The sequence below is a fragment of the Hyla sarda genome, chromosome 2, assembly GCF_029499605.1.
Source record: "Hyla sarda isolate aHylSar1 chromosome 2, aHylSar1.hap1, whole genome shotgun sequence".
NCBI classification, from domain to species: domain Eukaryota; kingdom Metazoa; phylum Chordata; class Amphibia; order Anura; family Hylidae; genus Hyla; species Hyla sarda.
In genome coordinates, this window is record NC_079190.1 from 490,767,895 (window position 1) to 490,795,375 (window position 27,481).

Below are 27,481 nucleotides of genomic sequence, written 5' to 3' on the forward strand. Positions count from 1 at the left end.
CAAACAAAGCGGTTCAAACCGATGCTATTCAGCATTTCACCAGCAGATGGCGCTGTCCTGCACAGAAAAGGGAATGCTATTTGGCTTATTTTTAGCAGCAGCTTCCTAGTCGCTCATTGGTCGCCAGGTGGCGCCAGTGAGAAGAAGCTGGTTTCAGTGGTGACATGAATTCTCCTTCCTGTGGAAGGAATGTAGGTGGGGGGTGTTCACATTGCACATTCCTGGGCCGCCCGGCGTCATCACATTGCGTCCTGTCTGTTGAATCTCAGAGAAGGGGCAGGAGGAGGCTATTGCCTCTACTTGTGGCACCCTAGGTGAGTGTCTTACCCCAGGATGGGGGAGGGGATGCTTGGCATGGTTTGGGTATGACCATATGGCAGGAAAGGGACTGGTGCCAGCCACAGGGCACCAAGTGCAATGATGTTACCAGGTTCAGCCCTGCAGCTACTTTGTTACATTGTATCACGTGTTACATTCTATGATGTGTTACATTGTATCACGTGTTACATTCTATGATGTTACATTGTATCACGTGTTACATTCTATGTGTTACATTGTATCACGTGTAACATTCTATGATGTGTTACATTGTATCACGTGTTACATTCTATGATGTGTTACATTGTATCACGTGTTACATTCTATGATGTGATACATTGTATCACGTGTTACATTCTATGATGTGATACATTGTATATTGTGCATGTGGAAGTACCTGACATCACGTTTGTAGAAGCTTTAGATGCTTTTGTTACATTATATCAGGAAGTCAGACCCCCCCCCCCCTCCACGTGTTTATAGTCCTAGTGCAGTGTTTCCCAACCAGGGTGCCTCCAGCTGTTGCAAAACTACAACTGTCCAGGCATTCTGGGAGTTATAGTTTTGCAACACCTGGAGGCACCCTGGTTGGGAAACACTGCACTAGGACAATAAACTAAACACATGGGTCCTTTGTTACATTGTATCAGGCAGTCACAGAGTTACATTTATAGTCTAAAATGAGGAACCTTTGTAGAGTGTGCACTCAGCACTGGATAGAGGACAGATACTTTATTTACTATTCAGCTTGTTTGTTGTTCTCAAGTTACACAATATAAACAAACAATAGCGCATTGTTTCCTAACCAGAGTGCCTCCAGCTGTTGCAAAACTACAACTCCCAGCATGCCCGAACAACCAAAGGCATGTACAGTACTGCACTATAGCTTCTGGTGCAGCTACAGTCGTGTTTCCTAACCAGTATGATCTGGTGTGGATTTGCTTCTGCAAGTTTATTTGGTCAAATGCTGCAGAAGGTGTAGTATTTCGGTCCGTGTGTGGGCACATATTAAAGATTACCAATCATGATCTAAACTCTCCCTAATCCCCACCCCAACCCCCATCTGTCCCTGACTCTCACTGACACTATCCCTGTGTTTCTTTTCATTCAAAACCCCCTCCTTGTACCTGATTTATTGTCTTCTTGGCTGCTCATTCAGCCGTCCTAGTGTGTGGGAGGAAGGGGGCGTGGCTGTGATCACAGCATGGCAGTCTTCTCTCTGTTTACAATGGCACATGCAGAGAGAAGAAAGATTGGAGCTCAGATAGTAAAAAGAATGAGGGCATGTAAGGCAGACAGGAGTATGCCCTGCTGTGCTATGAGCACAGTGCTGGCTCCTGCCTGTCTGATTGGCAGGCAGGGAGCAGTGCTGAGCTTGTCTGTGTCCCAGCTGTATGCTATTGGAAAGTTATTCTGCATACATTAATCTATAATATATCAAAAGTTTATTTTTTATTTTTGATGAAAGGTACCCTTTTAACCCCTTAAGGACCAGGCCATTTTACACCTTAGGACCAGAGCGTTTTTTGCACATCTGACCACTGTCACTTTAAACATTAATAACTCTGGAATGCTTTTAGTTAGCATTCTGATTCAGAGATTGTTTTTTCGTGACATATTCTACTTTAACATAGTGGTAAAATTTTGTGGTAACTTGCATCCTTTCATGGTGAAAAATCCCCAAATGTGATGAAAAATTTGAAAATTTTGAATTTTTCTAACTTTGAAGCTCACTGCTTGTAAGGAAAATGGATATTCCAAATAAAAAAAATTTTTTATTCACATATACAATATGTCTACTTTATGTTTGCATCATAAAATTGACGTGTTTTTAGTTTTGGAAGTCACCAGAGGGTTTCAAAGTTCAGCAGCAATTTTCCAATTTTTCACAAAATTTTCAAACTCACTATTTTTCAGGGACCAGTTCAGGTTTGAAGTGGATTTGAAGGGTCTTCATCTTAGAAATTCCCCACAATTGACCCCATTATAAAAACTGCACCCCAAAGTATTCAAAATGACATTCAGTCAGCGTTTTAACCCTTTAGGTGTTTCACAGGAATAGCAGCAAAATGAAGGAGAAAATTTGCAATCTTCATTTTTTACACTCGCATGTTCTTGTAGACCCAATTTTTGAATTTTTACAAGGGGTAAAAGGAGAAAATGTATACTTATATTTGTAGCCCAATTTCTCTTGAGTAAGCACATACCTCATATGTCAATGTAAAGTGTTCGGCGGGCGCAGTAGAGGGCTCAGAAGGGAAGGAGCGACAAGGGGATTTTGGAGAGTACGTTTTTCTGAAATGGTTTTGGGGGGCATGTTGCATTTAGGAAGCCCCTATGGTGCCAGAACAGCAAAAAAAAATAAAATAAATAAATAAACACATGCCATACCATTTTGGAAACTAGACCCCTTGGGGAACGTAACAAGGAATAAAGTGAGCCTTAATACCCCACAGGTGTTTCACGACTTTTGCATATGTGAAAAAAAAAAAGAAATAAAAAAAAAAGATTTCACTAAAATGTGTGTTTCCCCCCCAAAATTTCACATTTTTGCAAGGGTTAATGGCAGAAAATATCCCCCAAGATTTTTAACCCCATCTCTTCTGAGTATGGAGGTACTCCATAAGTTGACCTGAAGTGCACTACGGGTGAACTACAATGCTCAGAAGAGGAGTCACATTTAGCTTTTGGAGAGCAAATTTTGCTCGGGGCGGCATGTAGCATTTAGGAAGCCCCTATGGTGCCAGGACAGCAAAATAACCCCTACATGGCATACCATTTTGGAAACTAGACCCCTTGAGGAACGTACAGTGAGCATTTACCCCCCACAGGTGTCTGTCAGATCTTTGGAACAGTGGGCTGTACAAAATTTTTAATTTGCACAGCCCACCGTTCCAAAGATCTGTCAGACACCAGTGGGGTGTAAATTCTCACTGCACCCCTCATTACATACCGTGAGGGGTGTAGTTTCCAAAATGGGGACACAAGTGGGGTTTTTTTTTTTTTTGCGTTTGTCAAAACTGCTGTAACAATTAGCCACCCCTGTGCAAATCACCTCAAATGTACATGGCGCACTCTCCCTTCTGGGCCTTGTTGTGTGCCCCCAGAGCACTTTGCGCCCACATATGGGGTATCTCCGTAGTCGGGAGAAATTACATTACAAACTTTGGGGGGCTTTTTTCCCTTTGACCTCTTGTCAAAATGAAAAGTATAGGGCAACACCAGCATGTTAGTGTAAAAAATGTATTTTTTTACACTAACATGCTGGTGTAGACCCCAACTTCACCTTTTCATAAGGGGTAACAGGAGTAAAAGCCCCCAAACTTTCTTAGGCATTTCTCCTGAGTACAGCGATACCCCATATGTGGCCCTAAACGGTTGCCTTGAAATACGACAGGGCTCCAAAGTGAGAGCGCCATGCGCATTCGAGGACTAAATTAGGGATTGCATAGGGGTGGACATAGGGGTATTGTACGCCAGTGATTCCCAAACAGGGTGCCTCCAGCTGTTGCTAAACTCCCAGCATGCCTGGACAGTCAGTGGCTGTCCAGAAATGCTGGGAGTTGTTGTTTTGCAACAGCTGGAGGCTCCGTTTTGGAAACACTGCCGTACAATACGTTTTTAATTTTTATTGGGGGGGGGGGGCAGTGTAAGGGGGTGTATATGTTGTGTTTTACCCTTTATTACGTGTTAGTGTAGTGTAGTGTTTTAGGGTACATTCACACTGGCGGAGGTTTACAGTGAGTTCCCTGCTAGGAGTTTGCGCTGCGGCGAAAAATTTGCCGCAGCTCATACTTGAAGCAGAAAACTTACTGTAAGCCTGCCCTTGTGAATGTTCCCTGTACGTTCACATGGGGGGGCAAACCTCCAGCTGTTTCAAAACTACAACTCCCAGCATGTACTGACAGACCGTGCATGCTGGGAGTTGTACTTTTGCAACAGCTGGAGGCACACTGGTTGGAAAACCTTCAGTTAGGTTCTGTTATCTAACTCAATATTTTCCAACCAGTGTGCCTCCAGCTGTTGCAAAACTACAACTCCCAGCATGTACTGATCCCCGAAGGGCATGCTGGGAGATGTAGTTATGCAACAGCTGGAGGGATCGCAACTACAACTCCCAGCATGCTGGGATTTGCAGATTTGCAACATCTGGAGAGCTACAGTATAGAGACCACTGCAAACTGTGGCCCTCCAGATGCTGCAAAACTACAAATCCCAGCAGGCCCAGACAGCAAACAGTTGTGTGGGCATGCTAGGAGTTGTAGTTTTGCAAGATCTGGAGGGCTATAGTTCAGAGACTACCATATAGTGGTCTCAAACTGTAGCCCTCCAGCTGTTGCAAAACTACAACTCCCAGCATGCCCAAACAGCTGTCTGGGCATGCTGGGAGTTGTAGTTTTGCAACAGCTGGAGGGCTACAGTTAGAGACCACTGTATAATGGTCTCAAACTGTACCCTCCAGATGTTGCTAGGCAACTCACCGGCTTCCGTCGGATCCAGCCGCACGTCATCGTCGCCCGCCCGGATCGGTAAGTGGATCTTCGGCGCCGGTCCTCGTCATTTCCCCGTTCTGCCCCGCCTATTGTGGTTGGGTAGGACGGGGAAAACTAAAGTTAACCCCCCCCCCCCCCGCCCCCGATCTGCTATTGGTGTTCGCGTCTAGACCACCAATAGCAGGGAGAGGAGGGGTGGCACCCCTGCCACCTCACTCCTATCGCTTCAGGGGGATCCTGGGTGTCTTAGACACCCGCGATCCCCCTTACATTCCGGGTCACTATAGACCCGGAATGACCCGGAATCGCGCAAATCGCAAGTGTGAATTCACTTGCGATTTGCGCTGTTTGCCGACATGGGGGCGGGGGGGGGGGCGGTTGTCTGATGACCCCCCTGGGCATTTGCGCGGGGTGCCTGCTGATCGATATCAGCAGTCACCCCGGTCCGGTCCCCGCGCGGCAGGGGCAGGAATTCCCACGGACGTATGAGTACGTCCCTGGTCCTTAAGGGGTTAAATATGTGGTTCAATTGTATCTATGGTCATTTGAGGCCGGAGTGAAACTGAATGTAGTGGTTTTTCCATTTGTTTCCTTTTTTCTTTTTTCCTTCTCATCTCTATTGGAGGAAAAACATATATACACATTTTACATACACAAAACACCTTAAAGAGCTACTCCGGTGCTCCAGCGACGGAGGCCGTGATTGTGACATCACAGCCACGCTCCCTCATGACGCCACCCCACGCCCCCTCATTCATGTCTATGGGAGGAGGCATGTTGGCCGACACGCCCCTCCCATAGACATGAATGGAAGGGGCGTGGTGTGGCATCACAACAGGGCGTGACCTTGATGTCACGACCACTGCCGCAGGAACCTGGCGTTTGTTTAGAACGCCGGGTGCTGTGGGAGATCATGGGGCCCCAGCAGCGGGACCCCCAAGATCAGGGATAAGAGCACTGCAGATCTCCTTTAAAGGGGTATCCCAGGCCAAAACTTTTTTTTTTTTATATATATATATCAACTGGCTCCGGAAAGTTAAACAGATTTGTAAATTACTTCTATTAAAAAAAATCTTAATCCTTCCAATAGTTATTAGCTTCTGAAGTTGAGTTGTTTCTTTCTGTCTAACTGCTCTCTGATGACTCACGTCCTGGGATCTGTGCAGTTCCTATGGTGATATTCTCCCATCATGCACAGCTCCCGGGACGTGACATCATCATTGAGCAGTTAGACAGAAAACTTCAGAAGCTAATAACTATTGGAAGGATTAAGATTTTCTAATAGAAGTAATTTACAAATCTGTTTAACTTTCCGGAGCCAGTTGAGATATATATCTCTATCTGGAATACCCCTTTAAGGTTTGCTCCATTTGTAGGTGTGGCTGATATTGATAGTCATAGAACTATCCTGCAGTATAATAAAGCCGTGGCTGTTGGGTTTATTGTTTGTGTTATCTATATATCAGTATATGTGTCAGTCTGTAACGCTGTACATATCTGTTGCTCTTTGTTTGTATCCATCATACTTATATACACGTCTGTTTTTTTTTTTATTTTATTTTTTTTCGCAGCCATGGCTACTGTGGTTACTGAATTCGGCATGCGAACTACTCGACTTATTCCTGGCAAATGTGAATGGGTGAGTAAGCATCGTTCTTGATGTAGTTAAAATGTGCTCCTGTGCCAGTGTTTTTGAATCAGGGTGCTTCCGGATTGTGCAAAACTACAACTCCCAGCATGCCCAGACAGCCTTCGGCTGTCTGGGCATGCTGGGAGTTGTAGTTTTGCAACATCTGGAGGCACCCTGGTTGAAAAACACTTCCCTATGCGATGAATCCCTGCACTTAAAGGGGTTATCCAGGAAAAAACTTTTTTTTTTTTATATATCAACTGGCTCCAGAAAGTTAAACAGATTTGTAAATTACTTCTATTAAAAATCTTAATCCTTTCAGTACTTATGAGCTTCTGAAGTTAAGGTTGTTCTTTTCTGTCTAAGTTCTCTCTGATGACACCTGTCTCAGGAAACGCCCAGTTTAGAAGCAAATCCCCATAGCAAACCTCTTCTAAACTGGGCGGTTCCCGAGACACGTGTCATCAGAGAGCACTTAGACAGAAAAGAACAACCTTAACTTCAGGAGCTCATAAGTACTGAAAGGATTAAGATTTTTTAATAGAATTCATTTACAATTCTGTTTAACTTTCTGGAGCCAGTTGAGATATATACTATATATATTTATTTTTCCTGGAATATCCCTTTAACTCTGCAGCTTTACTTCATCAGTGTAGAATGGTGGAAGGATAGCATCCGCCTGGACCTCTTAGGAGTCAGAAGGCCAGTATTAGTCTTTGAAAGGAACTTGTCAGCAGAATTAACCCCTTAAGGACTCAGCCCATTTTGGCCTTAAGGACTGAGACAATTTAATATTTACGTTTTCATTTTTTCCTCCTCGCCTTCTAAAAATCATAACTCTTTTATATTTTCATCCACAGACTAGTATGAGGGCTTGTTTTTTGCGCGACCAGTTGTCCTTTGTAATGACATCACTCATTATATCATAAAATGTATGGCGCAACCAAAAAACACTATTTTTGTGGGGAAATTAAAACGAAAAACGCAATTTAGCTAATTTTGGAAGGTTTCGTTTTCACGCCGTACAATTTATGGTAAAAATGACATGTGTTCTTTATTCTGAGGGTCAATACGATTAAAATGATACCCATTATTAGATACTTTTATATTATTGTTGCGATTAAAAAAAATCCCAAACTTTTTAACCAAATTAGTACATTTATAATCCCTTTATTTTGATGACCTCTAACTTTTTTATTTTTTCGTATAAGTGGCGGTATGGGGGCTCATTTTTTGCGCCATGATCTGTACTTTTTTTTGATACCACATTTGCATATAAAAAACTTTTAATACACTTTTTATAATTTTTTTAAAATAAAATGTATTAAAAAAGTAGGAATTTTGGACTTTTTTTATTTTTTTTCGTTCACGCCGTTCACCGTACGGGATCATTAACATTTTATTTTAATAGTTCGGACATTTACGCACGCGGCGATACCAAATATGTCTATAAAAAATGTTTTTTACGCTTTTTGGGGGTAAAATAGGAAAAAACGGACGTTTTACTTTTATTGGGGGAGGGGATTTTTCACTTTTTTTTTACTTTTACATTTTTTTACATTTTTTTTTACACTATAGGGGACTATTCATAGCAATACCATGATTGCTAATACTGATCTGTTCTATGTATAGGACATAGAACAGATCAGTATTATCGGTCATCTCCTGCTCTGGTCTGCTCGATCACAGACCAGAGCAGGAGACGCCGGGAGCCGGACGGAGGAAGGAGAGGGGACCTCCGTGCGGCGCTATGAATGATCGGATCCCCGCAGCAGCGCTGCGGGCGATCCGATCATTCATTTAAATCGCGAACTGCCGCAGATTCCGGGATCTGTATTGATCCCGGCACCTGAGGGGTTAATGGCGGACGCCCGCGAGATCGCGGGCGTCGGCCATTGCCGGCGGGTCCCTGGCTGCGATCAGCAGCCGGGATCAGCCGCGCATGACACGGGCATCGCTCCGATGCCCGCGGTTATGCTTAGGACGTAAATGTACGTCCTGGTGCGTTAAGTACCACCTCACCAGGACGTACATTTACGTCCTGCGTCCTTAAGGGGTTAAAGGGGTACTCCGGTGGAAAACGTTTTTTTTTTTTTTTTTTTTTTTTTTTTAAATCAACTGGTGCCAGAAGGTTAAACAGATTTGTAAATTACTTCTGTTAAAAAATCTTAATCCTTCCAGTACTTATCAGTTGCTGAACACTACAGAGGAAATTCTTTAATTTTTGGAACACAGTGCTCTCTGTTGACATCACAAGCACAGTGCTCTCTGCTGACATCTCATGTCCATTTTAGGAACTGTCCAGAGCAGCATATGTTAGCTATGGGGATTTTCTCCTACTCTGGACAGTTCTTAAAATGGACAGAGATGTCAGCAGAGAGCTCTGTGTTCCAAAAAGAAATCCATTCCCTCTGTAGTATTCAGCAGCTAATGAGTACTGGAAGGATTAAGATTTTTTAATAAAAGTAATTTACAAATCTGTTTAACTTTCTGGCTCCAGTTGATTTAAAAAAAAAAAAAAAAAAAAAAAAGAAAAAAAAATTCCACCTGAGTACCCCTTTTAAGGACATTGCGTAAAAGGCAGTATGTTTTATTTGATTGACAGTCAATCAAATAAAACACTATAAAATGTACCATTGAAATGGTATGCAACGGGATGCATACATTTTTATTTATTTATTTTTCTGACCTGTGTCAGAACAAGTTGGATTCTGTTTTTGTAACACAGAAGTCAATGGAGACAGGAGAGGCATCCTGTTATTAAAGGGGTACTCCAATGGAACACCATTTTTTTTCCTTCAAATCAACTGGTGCCAGAAAGTTAAAGGGGCCCTAAGACATCTTATCCCCTATCCAAAGGATAGGGGATTAGATGCCTGATCGCGGGCCTCCCGCCGCTGGGTATCCCCGCAATCTTTCATGCAGCACCCCGCTATCATCAGCCTCCGGAGCGAACATCGCTCCGGGTCTGATGAATCACGATCACGGGGCCGAAGTATTGTGACTTCATGGCTCCGCCCCTGTGTGATGTCGCGCTCCGCATCCTCAATGCAAGCCTATCGGAGGGGGCCAGCGATGTTCGCTCCGGAGGCTGATGCAAGCGGGGTGCTGCATGAAAGATTGCAGTGGTCCCCAGCGGCAGGACCTCTGTGATCAGGCATCTTATCCCCTATCCTTTGGATAGGGGATAAGATGTCTTTGGGCCTGAGTACTCCTTTAAACAGATTTGTAAATTAATTCTATAAAAAAAAAAAAATCTTAATCCTTCCAGTACTTATCAGCTGCTTTATGCTCCACAGGAAGTTGTATAGTTCTTTCCAGTCAGACCTAAGTGCTCTCTGCTGACGCCTCTGTCCGTGTCAGGAACTGTCCAGAGCAGGAGAGGTTTTCTTTGGGGATTTGCTCCTACTCTGGACAGTTCCTGACACAGACAGAGGTGCCAGCATAGAGCACTGTGGTCAGACTAGAAAGAACTACACAACTTCCTCTGTGGTATACTGCAGCTGATAAGCACTGGAAGGATTAAGATTTTTTAATAGAAGCAATTTACAAATCTATTTAACTTTCTGGAGCCAGTTGATATGAAATTTATAAAAAAATAGTTTTCCACCGGTGTACCCCTTTAAGGTACCTTCTTCTTTAAGGAAAAAAAAATAAAAAATCACCTTTCAACAAGATTCAAAAATACAATGTGAACAAGGCCCAGTACGGTAATGTGCAGAAAGTCTTATGTTGTTGTTTGCTGAACTATATTCTTCCCATTATTAAACTCCATACTGTAATTCATAGTTCTGTGACTGCCGATACATTGTTGTCTCTTCTATCTTTCAGAACCATAATAAATATATAGAGGTTCCTGTCATTGACATAGTTCATAAAGGTAAAGTCTCGCTACAATTCTATTCTTTAGCATTGGAGATGATGCTTTGGCGATTTTAAAGAGTTGTGCTTGCGTTGTGGTATTTTTTTTTTTTATTTTTTTTTTTTTATGTAACATGCATTGGAGGTTGTTAGGAATTGTGTTTGCATTGTTGTTTAAAGGGGTACTCCACTGGAAAAATTTTTTATTTTTTTAAATTAACTGGTGCCAGAAAGTTAAAGGAGTACTTACGGATAAGAAAACTTATCCCCTATCCTAAGGACCCCGATCTGAAACTTATCCCCCTATCCTTAGGCTAGGGGATACGTTTTCTTATCCCGGAGTACTTCTTTAAACAGATTTGTAAATTACTTCTATTAAAGAATCTTAATCCTTCCAGTACTTATAATCTGCTGTATGCTCCACAGGAAGTTCTTTTTTCTTCTTGAATTGCCTTTGTCTGACCACTGTGCTCTCTGCTGACACCTCTGTCCATGTCAGGAACTGTCCAGAGCACAATAGGTTTGCTACGAGGATATGCTTATACTCTGGACAGTTCCTAAAATGGACAGAGGTGTCAGCAGAGAGCACTGTGGTCAAACAGAAAGGAAATTCAAAAACCATATAGCAGCTGATAAATACTGGAAGGGTTAAGATTTTTTAATAGAAGTCATTTACAAATCTGTTTAACATTTTTTTTTGACATGTCTAAGGTTTTGACCGGTCGGGGTCCGTGTGCTGAGACCCCACCGATCGTTAGAACAAGAGGGAAGAAGTTCCGAGCTAAGCGCTTTTCGTCCTGTCTATCGTTTTTCACTACTGGAGACGGACTTTTTAGAAAGTCTATGGAGCCCATATTCTGCAGCAAGGAGACGGTGGGGGGAGAGAAGCAATTCTAGCAATTGATCGGGGTCTAAGCACCCAGACCCTGACCAACTTTTCCCCAGAGAATCCAGTTAAAAAAAAGACCCATTTTCAACTTGCTACGTGGTTTCTAGAGCAACAACTTTCTAACAACCCTCCCATCCTGTTGTCCTACAATAAAGTGTTTCCCAACCAGGGTGCCTCCAGCTGTTTCAAATACCGTACCTTGTATGGTGGTCCCCAAAGTCAGAGTAACTACGCTCAGGTAGGGTCCCCCAGGTGGGACAGCCCCTAGTCGCCTCTCTTCTACTCTAATTTCATGATGTTTATATGTACATATTTAATAATAATGTGTATAGTATGCTTACCTTGGTGGCGTCGCAGGACCTTCGGTCATGTGACTATGTTAATTCCCCTCTGGTTTGTTAGAGGACCTTTAGGAGGTCCTTGGGTCACATGCTACCCATAATCCTATGTGAAGGTGATTGACAGCAGTATTGAACCAATCAGCTCTAGTCCAGCCCCTGCCCATATAAGGGAGCTGTAGCCAATTATCACTCTCTTGGGTTGCTGTTCTCGTGGATGCCGGACTAGCAGGATGGATCAGCGCAACTTTCGAAGACACGCTAGGCCAGAAAACCTACCAGCCTCAGCCTAAACTAAACCGTGAGTTCTAAACTAATTCCTGCTAAATCTAGCGTGACTACTGGACCGCAACTAACTCCCCTAAATCCAGTGGAACAGCGCATATCAGTCTAAGGACTCAAAATTGCTTAAGGTCCCAACCTTTGTCAATCTCCAAGAGAATTTGCATTTGTAGAGACATTTCCTGTTATGAAGCTTGCATAAAATCTTCAGTAAAAGTTCCAACTGTTTTCAGCAAACTCTCCGGTTGTGGACATTCCATTATTCTATACCTCCCTATCGCTCTTGGGAAGGGTGGCGGTAGGACAAACATTACAGAGGAGCACTCACCCTGGCGTCACAAATAGAAAGGGTTAACCAGACACCCTTTAGTAACCGCACAGCTACACTCCCTACACCCAACTCCCCCAGGCTATCACATATATACACATATATACACATATATATGTTTTTTGTTTTTTTGGCCAAAAACTTTGTGTTATTACTACTTTCCCTTCTCTGTCTTCTGGAAACTATAAGCCAAATATTGGCCCTTGGCCAAAACGCTTCAGCTAAAACAGTACCAGAGATGTTGTGATCAAGCATGTGAAATTTCCATTAAAGGGGTTATGGAGTTTGTTAATTTTATCCCCTATCCAAAGAGTCAGACTGCTGGGACCTCCCGCGATATTGTCCACAGAGCAAGGGTCAGCATGTGCCCTCCATTCATCTCTATGGGAGAGGCTTAGTGCTGTACTCATGTGTGTCTGGCACTCATATAGAGATACATGGAGGGGGCGTATCAACCACCGCATGGGGAGAGCCGGGGGGGCCAGGCAGTAGATGGTGCATTGGATGGTCCTAGCGGTGGGACCGCTGTGATCTGGTGCTTATCCCCTATCCAAATAATTTTTACTTAACTGGAATACCCCTTAAAGGGGTACTCCACTGGCCAGTGTTCCAGCTGCATTCAGATCATTTAGTTCCGAACGCTGTGCGCACACTGCTGGGGTCTGCCACACCCCTGTGATGTCAGGCCACGCCCTCTCATTGCAGGTATATGGGAGGGGGTGGGGTGGACATCACGAAGGGGGGTGGCCGACCCCCGCAGTGCGTGCACAGCATTTGGAACTAAATGTTCTGAATGCAGCCAGAACACTGGCCAGTGGAGTACCCTTTTAATCCCTTAACGACATAGGACGTAAATGTACATCCTGGTGCCCTGGTACTTAATGCACCAGGACGTATATTTACCTGTACGTGACCGTGAGCATCGGAGCGGTGCTCATGTCATGCGTGGCCAGTCCCGGCTGCTATCAGCAGCCAGGGACCTGCCAGTAATGGCGCACATCAGCGATTGTGCCGATGTGTGCCATTAACCCCTCAGATGCCTTGATCGATACAGATCGCGGCATCTGCGGCAGTGCAGCACTTAATATGGATGATCGCCCGCAGCACTGCCGCGGGGATCCGATCATCCAGCATGGCGACCGGAGGTCCCCTCCCCTGCCTCTGGCCATCTCCAGGAGTCTTCTGCTCTGGTCTGAGATCGAGCAGACCAGAGCAGAAGATGACCGATAACACTGATCAGTGGTATGCTCTATGCATAGCACTGAACAGTATTAGCAATATTTAAAGTGTCAAAAAAATAAATACTGTAAAAGTAAAAAAAAAATTGAAAAATCCCCCCCCTCCCCAATAAAAATTTTAAATTGTTTGTTTTTTCCATTTTACCCCTAGAAAGTGTACAATTAAAAATAAATTAATAAACATATTTAGTATCGCCGCGTTCGTAAATGTCCGAACTATCAAAATATTTTATTGATCCCGTATGTTGAATGGCGTAAACGTTTAAAAAAAAAAATGATGTATGCAAATGGATATCAATAAAAAGTACAGATCACGGCGTAAAAAATTAGCCCACATACCGCCGCTTAATAATAAAAAAAAAAGTATGTAATCATGGGTATCATTTCATTAGTATTAACCCACAGAATAAAGAACACATGTCATTTTTACCATAAATTGTACAGCTTGAAAATGAAACCTTCCAAAACCTGCTAAATTGTGGTTTTCTTTTCAATTTCTCCACACAAATAGTATATTTTTTTTTATTTCGCCATACATTTGATGGTAAAGTGAGTGATACAGTGTGGAGCATACAGCAGCTGATAAATACTAGAAGGAATGATTTTTTTTTTTTATTTTTATTTTTTTTTAAGAAGTCATTTACAAATCTGTTTAACATTCTGGCACCAATTGATTTAAAAAAAAAAAAATAGTTTTTCACCTGAGTACCCCTTTAAGGAATCTGCACACTCTTTCCCAACCTATCTCTTCCTACTTGCCTTGTTGTCAATGTTTTCTGGCAGTTGTAGCTTTGCAACTACAGGGGTTCAGGACACTGCAATAGAAAATGGTCAGTGATGTGTATATTATTATTATTATTATTTATTTATAAAAATTTTTCCCCTTTTTTATTTATTTTTATAATCAAACTTTCTTGTAAAAAGTAGTTTTCTTGCGTCACCATTAAGTTTAATCTGTGGCTACTTAGTGACAGTCTGTCTGACCTGTGTACTCCCTGTTCTGTGCTTCTGTGTAACTAGGCCAAGTATATAGCTATACGAAGATCAGAGCTTGTATTCTTTTTGTTACAGTGGATCCAGTTGGTTATTGGCTTTCTCATTCCTATGAAGAGATGAAAAAGAACTGTGATTTAATGAAAATCTATATGTTGTGGCCGATCCTGATGACCAATGATGAAACTAATGAACATCCATACCCATCCCGGTGAGTTACTCATCTTAGTATCCTGTATCTATTTATAACCTTAAAGGGGTACTCACGTGGAAAACTTTTTTATTTTTATTATTTTTTTTTAAATCAACTGGTGCCAGAAAGTTAAACAGATTTGTAAATTACTTCTATTAAAAAAATCTTAATCCTTCCAGTACTTTTTAGGGGCTGTATACTAAAGAGAAATACAAAAAAAGATATGCATTTCCTCTGATGTCATGACCACAGTGCTCTCTGCTGACCTCTGCTGTCCATTTTGGGAACCGTCCAGAGCAGCATATGTTTTCTATGGGGATTTTCTCATGCTCTGGACAGTTCCTAAAATGGACAGCAGAGAGCACTGTGGTCATGACATCAGAGGAAATGCATTTCTTTTTTGGATTTCTCTTTAGTATACAGCCCCTAAAAAGTACTGGAAGGATTAAGATTTTTTATTTTATTTTTAATAGAAGTGATTTACAAATCTGTTTAACTTTCTGGCACCAGTTGATATATAAAAAAATAAAAAAAAGGTTTCCACAGGAGTACCCCTTTAAACGTTGGTTAACAAACTCCTTCACACTGCATTGCAAAACCTAAACTGTCGCTTTTGCAGGGGCAAATTTTGGACAGCTAATTTTGCTGCTCATTGAAGTCAATGGGTGGGAAAATCAGCAGCAGCAGAAAATGTGAAGCAAAATATGCAGCAGATGCTGTACTTGTGATTGTAGCCTAAATGTTACTTTAGACCCAATGACAGAATTTAGGACCAGACTTCAGACCCCAGTATACAGTAGCACATGTAATACCGACTCCTGCTGCAGGATGGAGAGGAAGCAGTGCCAGTGGGAAGGTCTTCCTTCTCTTTCTCCACCAACCATATTGTATTGTGCATGTTACTGAATGGCACCAACATAAGTGCAGTATAGCCGCCATTAGGTGTCAGGGAAACTATCAGTAGAATGAGCATGGAGAAGCACATACTTAAAGGGGTACTCCACTGGCCAGCGTTCGTAACTAAATAATCCCAACGCTGTGCGCGCGCGCTGCGGTGGTCGGTCCTGACCCTCGTGATGTCATGCCCCGCCCCCTCAATGCGAGTCTATGGGAGGGGGCGTGGAAACTGCCACGCCCCCTCCCATAGACTTGCATTGAGGGGGTGGGGCATGATGTCACGAGGGGGAATGCCTGACAGCCGCAGCACACGGCAACTGAATGTTCCGAATGCTAACCAGTGGAATACCCCTTTTAAGTGCTTCACTCCCTGGCTTGTGAAGATCTCCGTCCTGCTTCTCTGGATGGCCCCTTTTTTATATTTGTATGGAGCGTTCTAGTGAAGCAGGACAGAGATTACTGTGAGCTGAGGACTGAAGCACTTAAAGGGGTACTCCGGTGAAAACATTATTTTTTTTTATAAAATTAATTAAATATTTTTTTTAAATCAACTGGTGCCAGAATGTTAAACAGATTTTTAAATAACTTCTATTTAATAATCTTAATTCTCCCAGTACTTATCAGCCGCTGTATGCTCCACAGGAAGTTCTTTTCCTTTTTAATTTCTTTACTGTCTGACCACAGTGCTCTCTGCTGACACCTCTGTCCATGTCAGGGACTGTCCAGAGTAGGAGCAAATCTCCATAACAAACCTATCCTGCTCTGGACAGTTCCTGACATGGACAGAGGTGTCAGCAGAGAGCACTGTGGTCAGACTGAAAAGAAATTCATATGGAGCATACAGCAGCTAATAAGTACTGGAAGGATTAATTAATTAAACAGAAGTAATTTATTTACAAATCTGTTAAACTTTCTGACACCAGTCCTCCGGACTATCCCCTTTTTAAGTGTGTCCTTCTCTCGTTCTTCTGATTGTTTGGGGGTCTCAGTGCTGAGATCGAAACTTCTTTTGATATGTTTCTGTGACATGTCAAGTTTTTTGACAGGGAGACTTCAAGTGTAGAGATGAGCGAACTTACAGTAAATTCGATTCGTCACGAACTTCTCGGCTCGGCAGTTGATGACTTTTCCTGCATAAATTAGTTCAGCTTTCAGGTGCTCCGGTGGGCTGGAAAAGGTGGATACAGTCCTAGTGGACTGTATCCACCTTTTCCAGCCCACCGGAGCACCTGAAGGCTGAACTAATTTACGCAGGAAAAGTCATCAACTGCCGAGCCGAGAAGTTTGTGACGAATCGAATTTACTGTAAGTTCGCTCATCTCTATTCAAGTGTTAACCACAAAAGCAACCTAGACCTATACAGTCAAAAGAAAAGTATAGCCAGCTCACCGCTTATGATGCGTTGTTGCAGAGCACCTTGTCATTAATATCCAGCAGCCAGGAGGAAGTCGGGCCGTTGTCCTCGATATAACAATGGAAAAGGAAAGGATTCCAGCTCCCTGGAAAGTTATAGAAAATTATGAAAGATTAAAAGTCCAAAATTAAATTAATCAATTTTAAAAACCAAACAGAAAAACACCCAGTGCGGATAAAAACACCCCAGCGCTGACGCGTTTCGGACTAATCAGTCCTTAGTCATGACTTAGGCCTGATTAGTCCGAAACGCGTCGGCGCAGGGGTGTTTTTATCCGCACTGGGTGTTTTTTTCATTTGGTTTTTAAAATGGATTAATAAAATTTTGGACTTTTAGTCTTTTATAATTTTCTATAATTTTCGGGGAGCGGGAATCCTTTCCTTTTCCAACCTAGACCTATATTAGATATAAGTCCATAACCATCCCATTACCAGTTCAATTTTCTAACTTTTTTTTCCTTCTAATTTCAGTGTTTTTTCAACAGTAGATATGAGTATGAATGACTTGGATTACATGGAATTATTAGAGGATCTTGCTGACCTATTTAAGAAAGTAGCGGTGAGTAGTTTGTGCTGTAATAGGTGAAGGTGATACATGAATCCTATCAGTCACTGTTGGGGTGCGTTCACACTGAGCAAATCAAGAGGAATTCACACCGAAAAATCTACGTGCGGAAAAAAGAATTTTCTTTTCGTGCGGAATTGCGCACGGAAATGGGGTAGAAAGAAGTGAAGGGTTTTTCAGTGAATTCTGCGCAAAAACAATGTTGTGCGGAATTTTTTTTTACCATTGACTTCAATTGATTTCTGCTAGCGGATTCCGCTTGAAGAATGAACATGTTCTTTCTTCAAGCGGAACGGAATTCAGCGCCGTAATTCCGCTAGCAGAATTTCCGATGTGTGAACAGGCCAGCAGACAAAACATTAAAGTCAATGGGCAGAGGAGATGTGCATTAATTTCGAGCGTAGAATTCAAGAGGAATTACTCTAGTAAATTCCTCTTGAACTACTCAGTGAGAACGCACCCTCACACTGATTTTAAACTTTAAAGGAGATGTCCGGTGCTCACTTTTCTTATTTTATCCGTTCTGGGCTGAAAAATAAAAGAAAACAAATTTTCTCTTACCTGCCTAGGCTCCCCCGGTGCTTCAGTACAGGTGTTCGGTCCCTGGGCTGTATTCTTCTTACTTCCTGTTAGGCTGAAGCTCCGTGTGACGTGTCGGGCTATCACCGGCCGCAGCGATGTCCCGCCTCGGCCAGTGATAGGCTGAAGCTCCGTGTGATGTGCCGGGCTAACAGGAAGTAAGAAGAATACAGCCTGGGGACCAAACACCTGTACCGGAGCACCGGGGGAGCGTAGGCAGGCAAGAGAAAGCTTATTTTCTTTTTTTTTTTTTTGCAGCCCGGAACGGATACAATAAGAAAAGTGAGCACCGGACATCTCCTTTAAAGGGGTACTCTGCTGCTCAGCATTTGGAACAAACTGTTCTGAACGCTGGAGCCGGCGCCAGGAGCTCGTGACGACATAGCCCCGCCCCCTCATGACATCACACCCCACCCCCTCTCATGGACTTGCATTGAGGGGGCGGGGCTATGATGTCACGAGCTGCCAGCTCCAGTGTTCGGAACAGTTTGTTCCAAACGCTGAGCAGCGGAGTACCTGTTTAAACAGCTGTTTCACCTGCACTTTATCCAGTGTTATTATAGAGGCAAAGTAATTGCTAATATGTATATATCCAGTTTTGCGCAATGTAGGCAGGAGTCGGCATACAGAGCTTTCCTTTCTTCGTCCCCTCTGTTCCCACAGGTCCGCCCACCAAATAAATATTTTTAAGTCCCTCTTTGCCGATGTGAGTGCAAGGTGGTGGGCATATGAGAGCGGAGGGGAAGGAGGCAGGGAAGCTCTGTATGCCTTCTCACGTCTTTGTTGGCTACTTACATGTTAGCAGTGGAGGCTAATCTCCGGAATAGCAGCTCCAACTTGGGTAAGGCTGCATTCACATCTCGTTTTTGCAATACGGTTCCCGTATCCCTTTTTTTTTTAAATGTATTTATTTATTTTTTTGACAAAAAACCTATGTCTCAAAACCGGATCGAACCGTATAGACCTCTCTACAGTTTTAAACCGTATACGGTTTGAAAACGGATGTCTGGTTGCATACGGTTAAAGTTTTTTGAAAGAAAAAAAAACGGATTCTGTTTTATATTTGTCTTTAATTAAAGTTCTTCTTGTTCTATATGTGGGAAGAACTTTCGGCGTGCACTGCGCATGTGCAACCTGCAAAACCTTATTGTGCAAACCGGATGGAACCGTACGCACATACGGTTCAGTACAGTTCCCATAGACCACCATTTAAAAAAAAAAAAAAAAAAGGTATACAGGTTGTATCCGGTTTTTTACCCAGACTTAAAACCATAGTAGACTACGGTTTTGGAGACGGGGGGGGGGGGGGGGGGGGGGGGGAAAGGATAAAACCGTAAATGATGCAAAACATACACAACCGGATGCTACGGTTGGCATATGGTTTTCTATGAAATGTCTATACATACGGTTTGCAGTACGTTTTTTTTCACTGAAACTGGATACAAGAACCGTAGTGCAAAAATGAGATGAGAATGAAGCCTAAGTTAAAGAAAAAAAAACTTTATTTCTATATATATATATCAGACATATATAGACAGCCGCCACGCCCCCTCCCATAGACTTGCATTGAGGGGATGGGACATGACGTCATGAGGGGCGGGGCTATGACGTCACGAGCTGCCGGCACCAGCGTTCGGAACAGTTTGTTCCAAAAGCTGAGCATCGGAGTACCCCTTTAAAGAAGAGTTGGCTGAACAGGGTGACTCTGATGTGTATATAGGGGCCTCCTGACTTGACCCCAGATAATGTCAGGGGGAGGAACAGATTGCCGGACCCGTTTTTATCATTCCTCGAGATAAGGCGCCACCAGATGAGGCTTGCAGGGACTTTGCTCCTTGAATTAGCCTTTTGTTGATGGCTACTGAAGGTATGTGGGCAGCATTCGTGTGTATTTACTGCAATGACTGACCCATGTTAGTAAGGGGTTCCTCACATATGGTAGTAATAGGTTAGGAATTACTTCTTGAGACAGTAGGAAATCACTTAGGGGGAGATTTATCAAAACCTGTGCAGAGGAAGAGTGGTGCAGTTGCCCATAGCAACCAATCAGATCGCTTCTTTCATTTTCCACAGGCCTCTAAAGAGGCCTGTGGAAAATGAAAGAAGCAATCTGATTGGTTGCTATGGGCAACTGCACCACTCTTCCTCTGCACAGGTTTTGATAAATCTCCCCCTTAGGCACCAACAGAAGGCCACCTGTGTGAGATTTAATAAAAAATATATAAATAAATAAAAAGATAGATAAATAGAATCAAATCATAAATATGTAACTATATGTATGTGATTTGTAGTGCTGGATCTGAGCTTTTGCTGGAGTACTGACCCTGAGGTATTCTCATTTCAGAGTGATCGCCACTTAATTATCAATTTACTGAAAATAGGAAATAAAATGGACATAGTAAGTATTATTCACTGGAACATATAACTGCTTTATATGTGTAAAAACTAGGGCTGTGAAGTCAGTAAACAAACCCACTTTATTTTTCCAAAACCTTCATAAATGGTTCTTGCACAATAATTGGTAATAACTCACATACTTAAAGGGGTTATCCAGGAAAAAAACTTTTTTATATCTATCAACTGGCTCCAGAAAGTTAAACAGATTTGTAAATTACTTCTATTAAAAAATCTTAATCCTTTCAGTACTTATGAGCTTCTGAAGTTAAGGTTGTTCTTTTCTGTCTAAGTGCTCTCTGATGACACGTGTCTCGGGAACCGCCCAGTTTAGAAGAGGTTTGCTATGGGGATTTGCTTCTAAACTGGGCGGTTCCCAAGACACGTGTCATCAGAGAGCACTTAGACAGAAAAGAACAACCTTAACTTCAGAAGCTCATAAGTACTGAAAGGATTAAGATTTTTTAATAGAAGTCATTTACAAATCTGTTTAACTTTCTGGAGCCAGTTCATATATATATAAAAAAAAGTTTTTTTTCCTGGATAACCCCTTTAAATAAAACTTAAAGCATACCTGTCATAGTGCAAAAAAAAAGAAAAAAGTGATATGTTGCTCAGGACTCAATCCTGATCATGTGCATATAATATTTATGTGTCTCGGACCTATATATTCAGAGATATAAGCATTTATCTGCTGGTGAGTTACTTTTTCATTGTGCAGGCTGGAGGGGGCGTGTCAGTCTGTCTCCCTCACAGGAGCAAGTCTGTGCAGTCAGCCAATCAGTACTCTCTACTCTGTAACCCTTTCCTCTCTGGTTTTATGCTGTGCCATGTGTCAGAGGAAGATACTTGGAGCTTGCCTACAGTAATCAGAAGACATTATGGTGAATTCATAACAGGATAAAATGTATAAATATAAGAATATATCTTTAAAAAATCCTTGCACTAATTTTATAGATAAAAGTACAGCATTTTTATGAATACATATTCTATCTGTTTTATCTTCTCCTAGTAAAGCTGGATGCTAATCAGCATAGCTGGTCATTCATCTTTCACAGACTCCTGAATGTCTGATCAACTTCTTTGTCATTCAGGAGTCCGAGAAAGCTTTGACTATTTCAGCATGCTGGGAGTTGTAGTTTAGTAACAATTGAAGCTGCAGTGTTTGTAAATAACTGTGTTAGAGCAGCCGCTGGGACCCCCACGATCTCCTGCACAGGGCCCTGGCCGACATGCCTCCTCCATGTAGTTCTATAGGAGAGGCGGGGAGGCAGCATTCGTGTGAGGCCGACGCTACGCACATTAGCTGCACTCTCAGAACGGCAATGCCAGCACCTGTTCCAGCACTTTCTAGTCCCCTGCTCCTCACCACTTGTTGCTACTTCTGAGACTGGATGTAATAATATATTGTTGAGGTATGCCATCATTTTATCTTCATTAGGGATCTGACCTCTAGGACCCCCACCTATCTTGAGAATAAAGGGGTTGCAGTGCTGACTTTGCTTGCACAGAAGTGCTGCAGGCCAAGTTCTATGTGGCCAGAAGTGCCTCTGTACAGGGAACAAATGTGAAGGGGATGCTTAGCACTATATCATCCCAATGACCTATTGGTTCCCAGCGATCAGTCACCTACGTTCATAATTAAAGGGAATGTGTCACCAAATACAAAGGATATATATATATATATATAATATATATAATTTTTTTTTTTTTTTAGAAGTTATTTAATTTCCCAAAATTTGAAAAAATGATTTATGTCATATCTCCCTCTGACCAGCAGAGGGAACTAACATGAAGAATCTGGTGAAAGCAAGCAACTTGTCTGGCTGTTGCAAATTAGACCTCACCTGTCTATCTTCCTCCTCTATGTGCAAAAGGAGAGGGGGGAGGGGGTTTTGAAGTTTTTTCAAGTCCACTCTCACCATTTTGTTGGTGTCTGAAGAGTGGTAAAGAACAGACTAGATGTCTCTTGACAGGTCACTGCTTCTCTGGAACTTCAAGAAAATGGTGCTGGCTCCCCCTTTCATTTCACCTGATATGTGCTCTGCACATGTGCAGTAAGAAGTCAATGCTATTCTATGAGGCACTCTCAGTCTTAAAGGGGTACTCCACTGCAAAACATTTTTTTTTTTTTAAATCAACTAGTAGTGCCAGTTAAACAGATCTGTAAATTACTTCTACTAAAAAATCTTATTCCTTCCAGGACTTATCAGCCACTGTATACTACAGAGGAAGTTCTTTTCTTTTTGAATTTCCTTTCTGACTGACCAGAAGTGCTCACTGCTGACACCTCTATCCATGTCAGGAACTGTTCAGATCAGGATAGGTTTGCTATGGGGATTTGCTCCTATTCTGGACAGTTCCTAAAATGGAAAGAGGTGTCGGCAAAGAGCACTGTGGTCAGACAGAAAAGAAATTCTAAAAAGAAAGAACTTCCTCTGTAGTATACAGCAGCTGATAAGTACTGGAAGGGTTGAGATTTTTTAAATAGAAGAAATTTAGAAAGCTGTTTAACTTTCTGGCACCAGTTTATTTTGAAAAAAATAAAAATAAAAATGTTTTCCAGTGGAGTACCTCTTTAACTTTTCTTATGCCCTATGCCTGCCATAAAGCAACTGTTTAGGTGTTGTGAAGTGACATACCACAAAGAAGCTACACAGTTTATTAATAAAAACATTAAAACGACATTGTCCTAAAACTAAATACATAAATACTTTTAAAAACTTTAATATTTTTAAATTTACAAAACCTGCCAATAGTCAGTTTATTCATACATTTCTAGAAAAAAATAAAGCTCTATTGACACAGAATATCCGAGCGAAATTATGGCAGATAAAATAATTGCAGCAGACTGCCACCGCTTTTTAATGTGATTCTGCTGCACGTGTGTGGTGAAAAAAATCTGCTGTGGAAATTCAGATTCCAGTTTCAGCAGAAAGAATCGACATGTCAATTCTTTTTTGCTGAATTAGCTCGGAAAGTCATTGCTGTCTATGGAGTTGGCGCATTTTCAAGCGGTCCTAGCATGTGCATTTCCACCTGCAAATTCACCAGGTAGACATACCGCTGTGTAAACATACCCTAACAGAGGAACAGCTCAGCACAGAGTTCTATAAAAATAAAAAATTTTCATTTTAAGGCTGTTTTGAGATGAGCACTATATGGCTGTATTTTTGTCTCCCAGTTTAAATGTGGGCCTAGAAACCTGAATTGAAAAGGTCCTCTTCCCTGCATTATTATTATTATTATTATTATTATTATTATTATTATATTTTTTTTCTTTTCTTGAACCAAAGGTTACAGCATCTGCTGTGACAGATGCAATACATTGGGTACATACGACTGGAGACCAAGTAGTGTTTAAAAAAATCATGGAATCCCACGAACGGCACCGGGGAGTCGCCCTTTTCACCTTCTTTTACCAATGTAAGTGATGAAGCCGCTTCTCGTAAAACAGTTCTCTCATGCATGGTGCTGAACATATATTTTATTTAACTTTTTAACTGTGACTTTCAGATTCCTTCTTATTGACCAAGATGGGCGAGGAGTGCTGTACGCTGACCGATAAAGTTAAAATGCATGCGTGTGATAAATGTGATGAGGTGAGACATCACCACATTGTATATGAGCAAAGCTTTATTACCATAGACCCCTGTTAGGCCACATGAAGGTCATAGACTGGGTCCCCTACCTTGGATCCTGCTTACTTATCTTAAGTCATCCAGCCATTTCTTACAGCAGAAATAAAAGAAACAGTAGCAGGATCACAGCAAGGAAAGGGTTACACTAAGCACTGAGCTGCCAATTTTGTTGTCTAGAAGTCAAAGGAGAGGTTAGTGGAAGATAAAACTGGAGTACTGTGGGCATACAGCAGTAAGTTGCACTGGTATTTAAACAAGGGACAGCTGCCCTTAGATTTAAAGGGGTACTCCGGTGGAAAACCTTTTTTTTATTTTTTATTTTTAATCAACTGGTGCCAGAAAGTTAAACAGATTTGTAAATTACTTCTATTAAAAAATCATTAATCCTTCCAGTATTTATTGGCTGCCGAATACTACAGAGGAAATTATTTTCTTTTTGGTAACACAGTGTTCTCTGCTGAATCACGAGCACAGTGCTCTTTGCTGACATCTCTGTCCATTTTAGGAACTGTCCAGAGCAGCATATGTTTGCTATGGGGATTTTCTCCTACTCTAGACAGTTCCTAAAATGGACAGAGATGTCAGCAGAGAGCACTGTGCTTGTGATGTCAGCAGGGAGCTCTGTGTTCCAAAAAAGAAAAAAATTTCCTCTGTAGTATTCAGCAGCTAATAAGTACTGAAGGATTAAGAATTTTTAATATAAGTAATTTACATATCTGTTTAACTTTCTAACACAAGTTGACTTATAAAAATAATTTTTCAACGGAGTACCCCTTTAAACCCCACCCACAAATTCCTGTAATTTGTCCTGATCTAGCTGTTACCAGAGACAGATGACAACAGGCAGTAAAAAGCAGATTGCAAAGAAGCAAGAAACCTAGTGACCAAGACTTTAGAGCTGCTTTTCTAGCGTTAGGAATCATTTTTGGTAAATTAGTCGATTTACAAATACGTCATAATTCACATAAAATAAAGGGAAGTTGTCCCGAAACAACGGTGCCAGTTTACCAAATTTTATTTGTAAAATAATAAAGACTTGTATTACAAAATTATTGTCCTTCACTGTTCCAGGAATGTGAAAGGATGAAGCTTCACGGGAATATTTTTTTTGAGAAACGACAGTACATCCAAGCCATCGAGTTTTACACTACAGCTATGCAGTACAGGTAACTTGTGGTTTCTACTTTCCAAGGGTGAATTTCATGCAGGCTGCAGACTTTATTTGATATGTAGATTTGTTCTGAGCTGCATGTTATAAGATAAAGAAAAAAAATCCAAAGACGTTATACATTTTGCTGAGCTGAATAGGTCTCTCCAAAATACCCGCCTTGACAGCTTTTAAAATTTTAGGAACAAATGTTTGCTAAGTGTTTTAAAATTTGCCAGAATTGCATTTAAATGTGGCCTTCTTAAAAATAAATCAAAAAGTGGCCTTCTTAAAATAAATTGACCACTATGCATCACACATGGTGGAATAAAAAATCCATAACACACAATCTAGTTTGTAAAATTAAAGGGCACCTTTCATAAAAAAAAAACTTGATATATTATAGATTAATGTATGCAGAACAACTTTCCAATAGCATGTTATTAAAAAATATGCTTCATTTCTATTTAATTTTCCACTTGAAAAAAATGACCACTAGGGGTCTCCCTACCAGTCCTGAGCTTGTCTGTGTCCCGGCTGCAGTCTGAGATTTTGGACTCCAGCATGAGTCTGAAATCCTATAAAAAAAAAAAAAAAAAATTTTATATATATATATATATATATATATATATATATATATAATAATTATTATTATTATTATTTATTATTATTATTATTATTATTATTATAAATATAAATATAAATATATATATATTAATAATAATAATAATAATAATAATAATAATAATAATAATAATAATAATAATAATAATAATTAATAAATAAAGACTTGCGGCCAGGACTGGTAGGGGTCATTTTTTCAAAGTGGAACATTAAATAGAAATATTTTTTTATAACATGCTATTGGAAAGTTATTCTGCATACATTAATCTATAATATATCAAAAGTTTTTTGATGAAAGGTACCCTTTAATTTTCCAGTGTACAAGTTTTTTTTTTTTTTTTATATAATTCAGGTGATGACTTATTGCTTCTCTTTTTTTTTCTCTCTCTCCAGTCCCCATAACCATTTCTTGTTCAGTAATCGGGCGCTCTGTTTTTATCCGCCTGCAGGACTATTGGTAAGTTACATATGTGTATGTTTTATATGTACTGGCGGACATTTTTGTTTTAAGGTTGTAATAGATGGGCTTTGAAATAATGGTGATTCCTATGATAGTGGGGTGATTTATTTAATATAGTGGGCAACCCTCAGATGAATAGACCTTGGGTGGGTCTCACAGGAGCAGAAAGAAGGTGAAAAGTATAATGGGGTGCTGTTTGATATTGCTCAATACTATACCACTAACAATAGGTGATGAAGGCATTGCTGCTCTTCCCTCTCCCTGCACACTTACATCTGCACATGTCACAGAGCATGCCCACAACACTTACAGATTTCCCAGAGTAACAAAATGTAGAAATTGATGAAAAGATTTTCTGTCCGCCTTGTTGTTACATAATTTGCAGGCAAGATGATTTGTCCCATTACGGTCTGTATAAAATACACTGCTCTAAAAAAATAAAGGTAACAACACAATGTAACTCCATGTCAATGACACTTCTGTGAAATCCCACTGTCCACTCAGGAAGCAACACTGATTGACAATCAATTTCACATGCTGTTGTGCAAATGGAACAGACAACAGGTGGAAATTATAGGCAATTAGCAAGACACCTCCAAGAAAGGAGTGGTTCTGCAGGTTGTGACCACAGACCAATTCTCAGTTCCTATGCTTCCTGGCTGATGTTTTGGTTACTTTGGAATGCTTGCGGTGCTTCCACTCTAGTGGTAGCATGAGACGGAGTCTACAACCCACACAAGTGGCTCAGGTTGTGCAGCTTATCCAGGATGGCACATCAATGCGAGCTGTGGCACAAAGTTTTGCTGTGTCTGTCAGCGTAGTGTCCAGAGCATGGAGGTGCTACCAGGAGACAGGCCAGTACATCGGGAGATGTGGAGGAGGCCTAAGGCTGCATTTACACCATGATTGCAGCCTATGGTTGCCGGGGTCTGGCTGGGAGAGGTAAAAACCTGGCGCTCCCGTACCCCAGCCAGACCGCGCGCTGAAATCCATTCACTTTAATGAGCCGACCAGATTCAAACAGTGACTCCGGTCTGCTCATTTCTGCCCCCGTATCCGGTTTTGTGACTGGACCTAAAACCGTAGTATACTACGGTTTTAGATCCTGGTCACAAAACCGGATACGAGGCAGAAATGAGCCCACCGGAGGTAACTCTTTGACTCTGGTCGGCTCAGTAAAGTGAATGGATTACAGCGC

General features: G+C 41.5%; 1 protein-coding gene across 1 annotated transcript in view; it reads left to right on the plus strand.

The window, feature by feature from the left end:
- The first annotated feature begins 80 nt into the window (after window positions 1–80).
- The window catches only part of TTC3 (tetratricopeptide repeat domain 3), a 150,850-nt gene continuing 123,449 nt past the window's right edge, over window positions 81–27,481 (plus strand). The window contains 11 exon segments of the mRNA XM_056559619.1: window positions 81–314; window positions 6,383–6,450; window positions 10,273–10,321; window positions 14,449–14,581; window positions 17,345–17,432; window positions 20,362–20,415; window positions 23,708–23,837; window positions 23,928–24,013; window positions 25,124–25,218; window positions 26,217–26,256; window positions 26,258–26,280. Of these exon segments, the coding sequence (XP_056415594.1) occupies window positions 6,385–6,450; window positions 10,273–10,321; window positions 14,449–14,581; window positions 17,345–17,432; window positions 20,362–20,415; window positions 23,708–23,837; window positions 23,928–24,013; window positions 25,124–25,218; window positions 26,217–26,256; window positions 26,258–26,280 (764 nt within the window). The 5' untranslated portion in view covers window positions 81–314; window positions 6,383–6,384.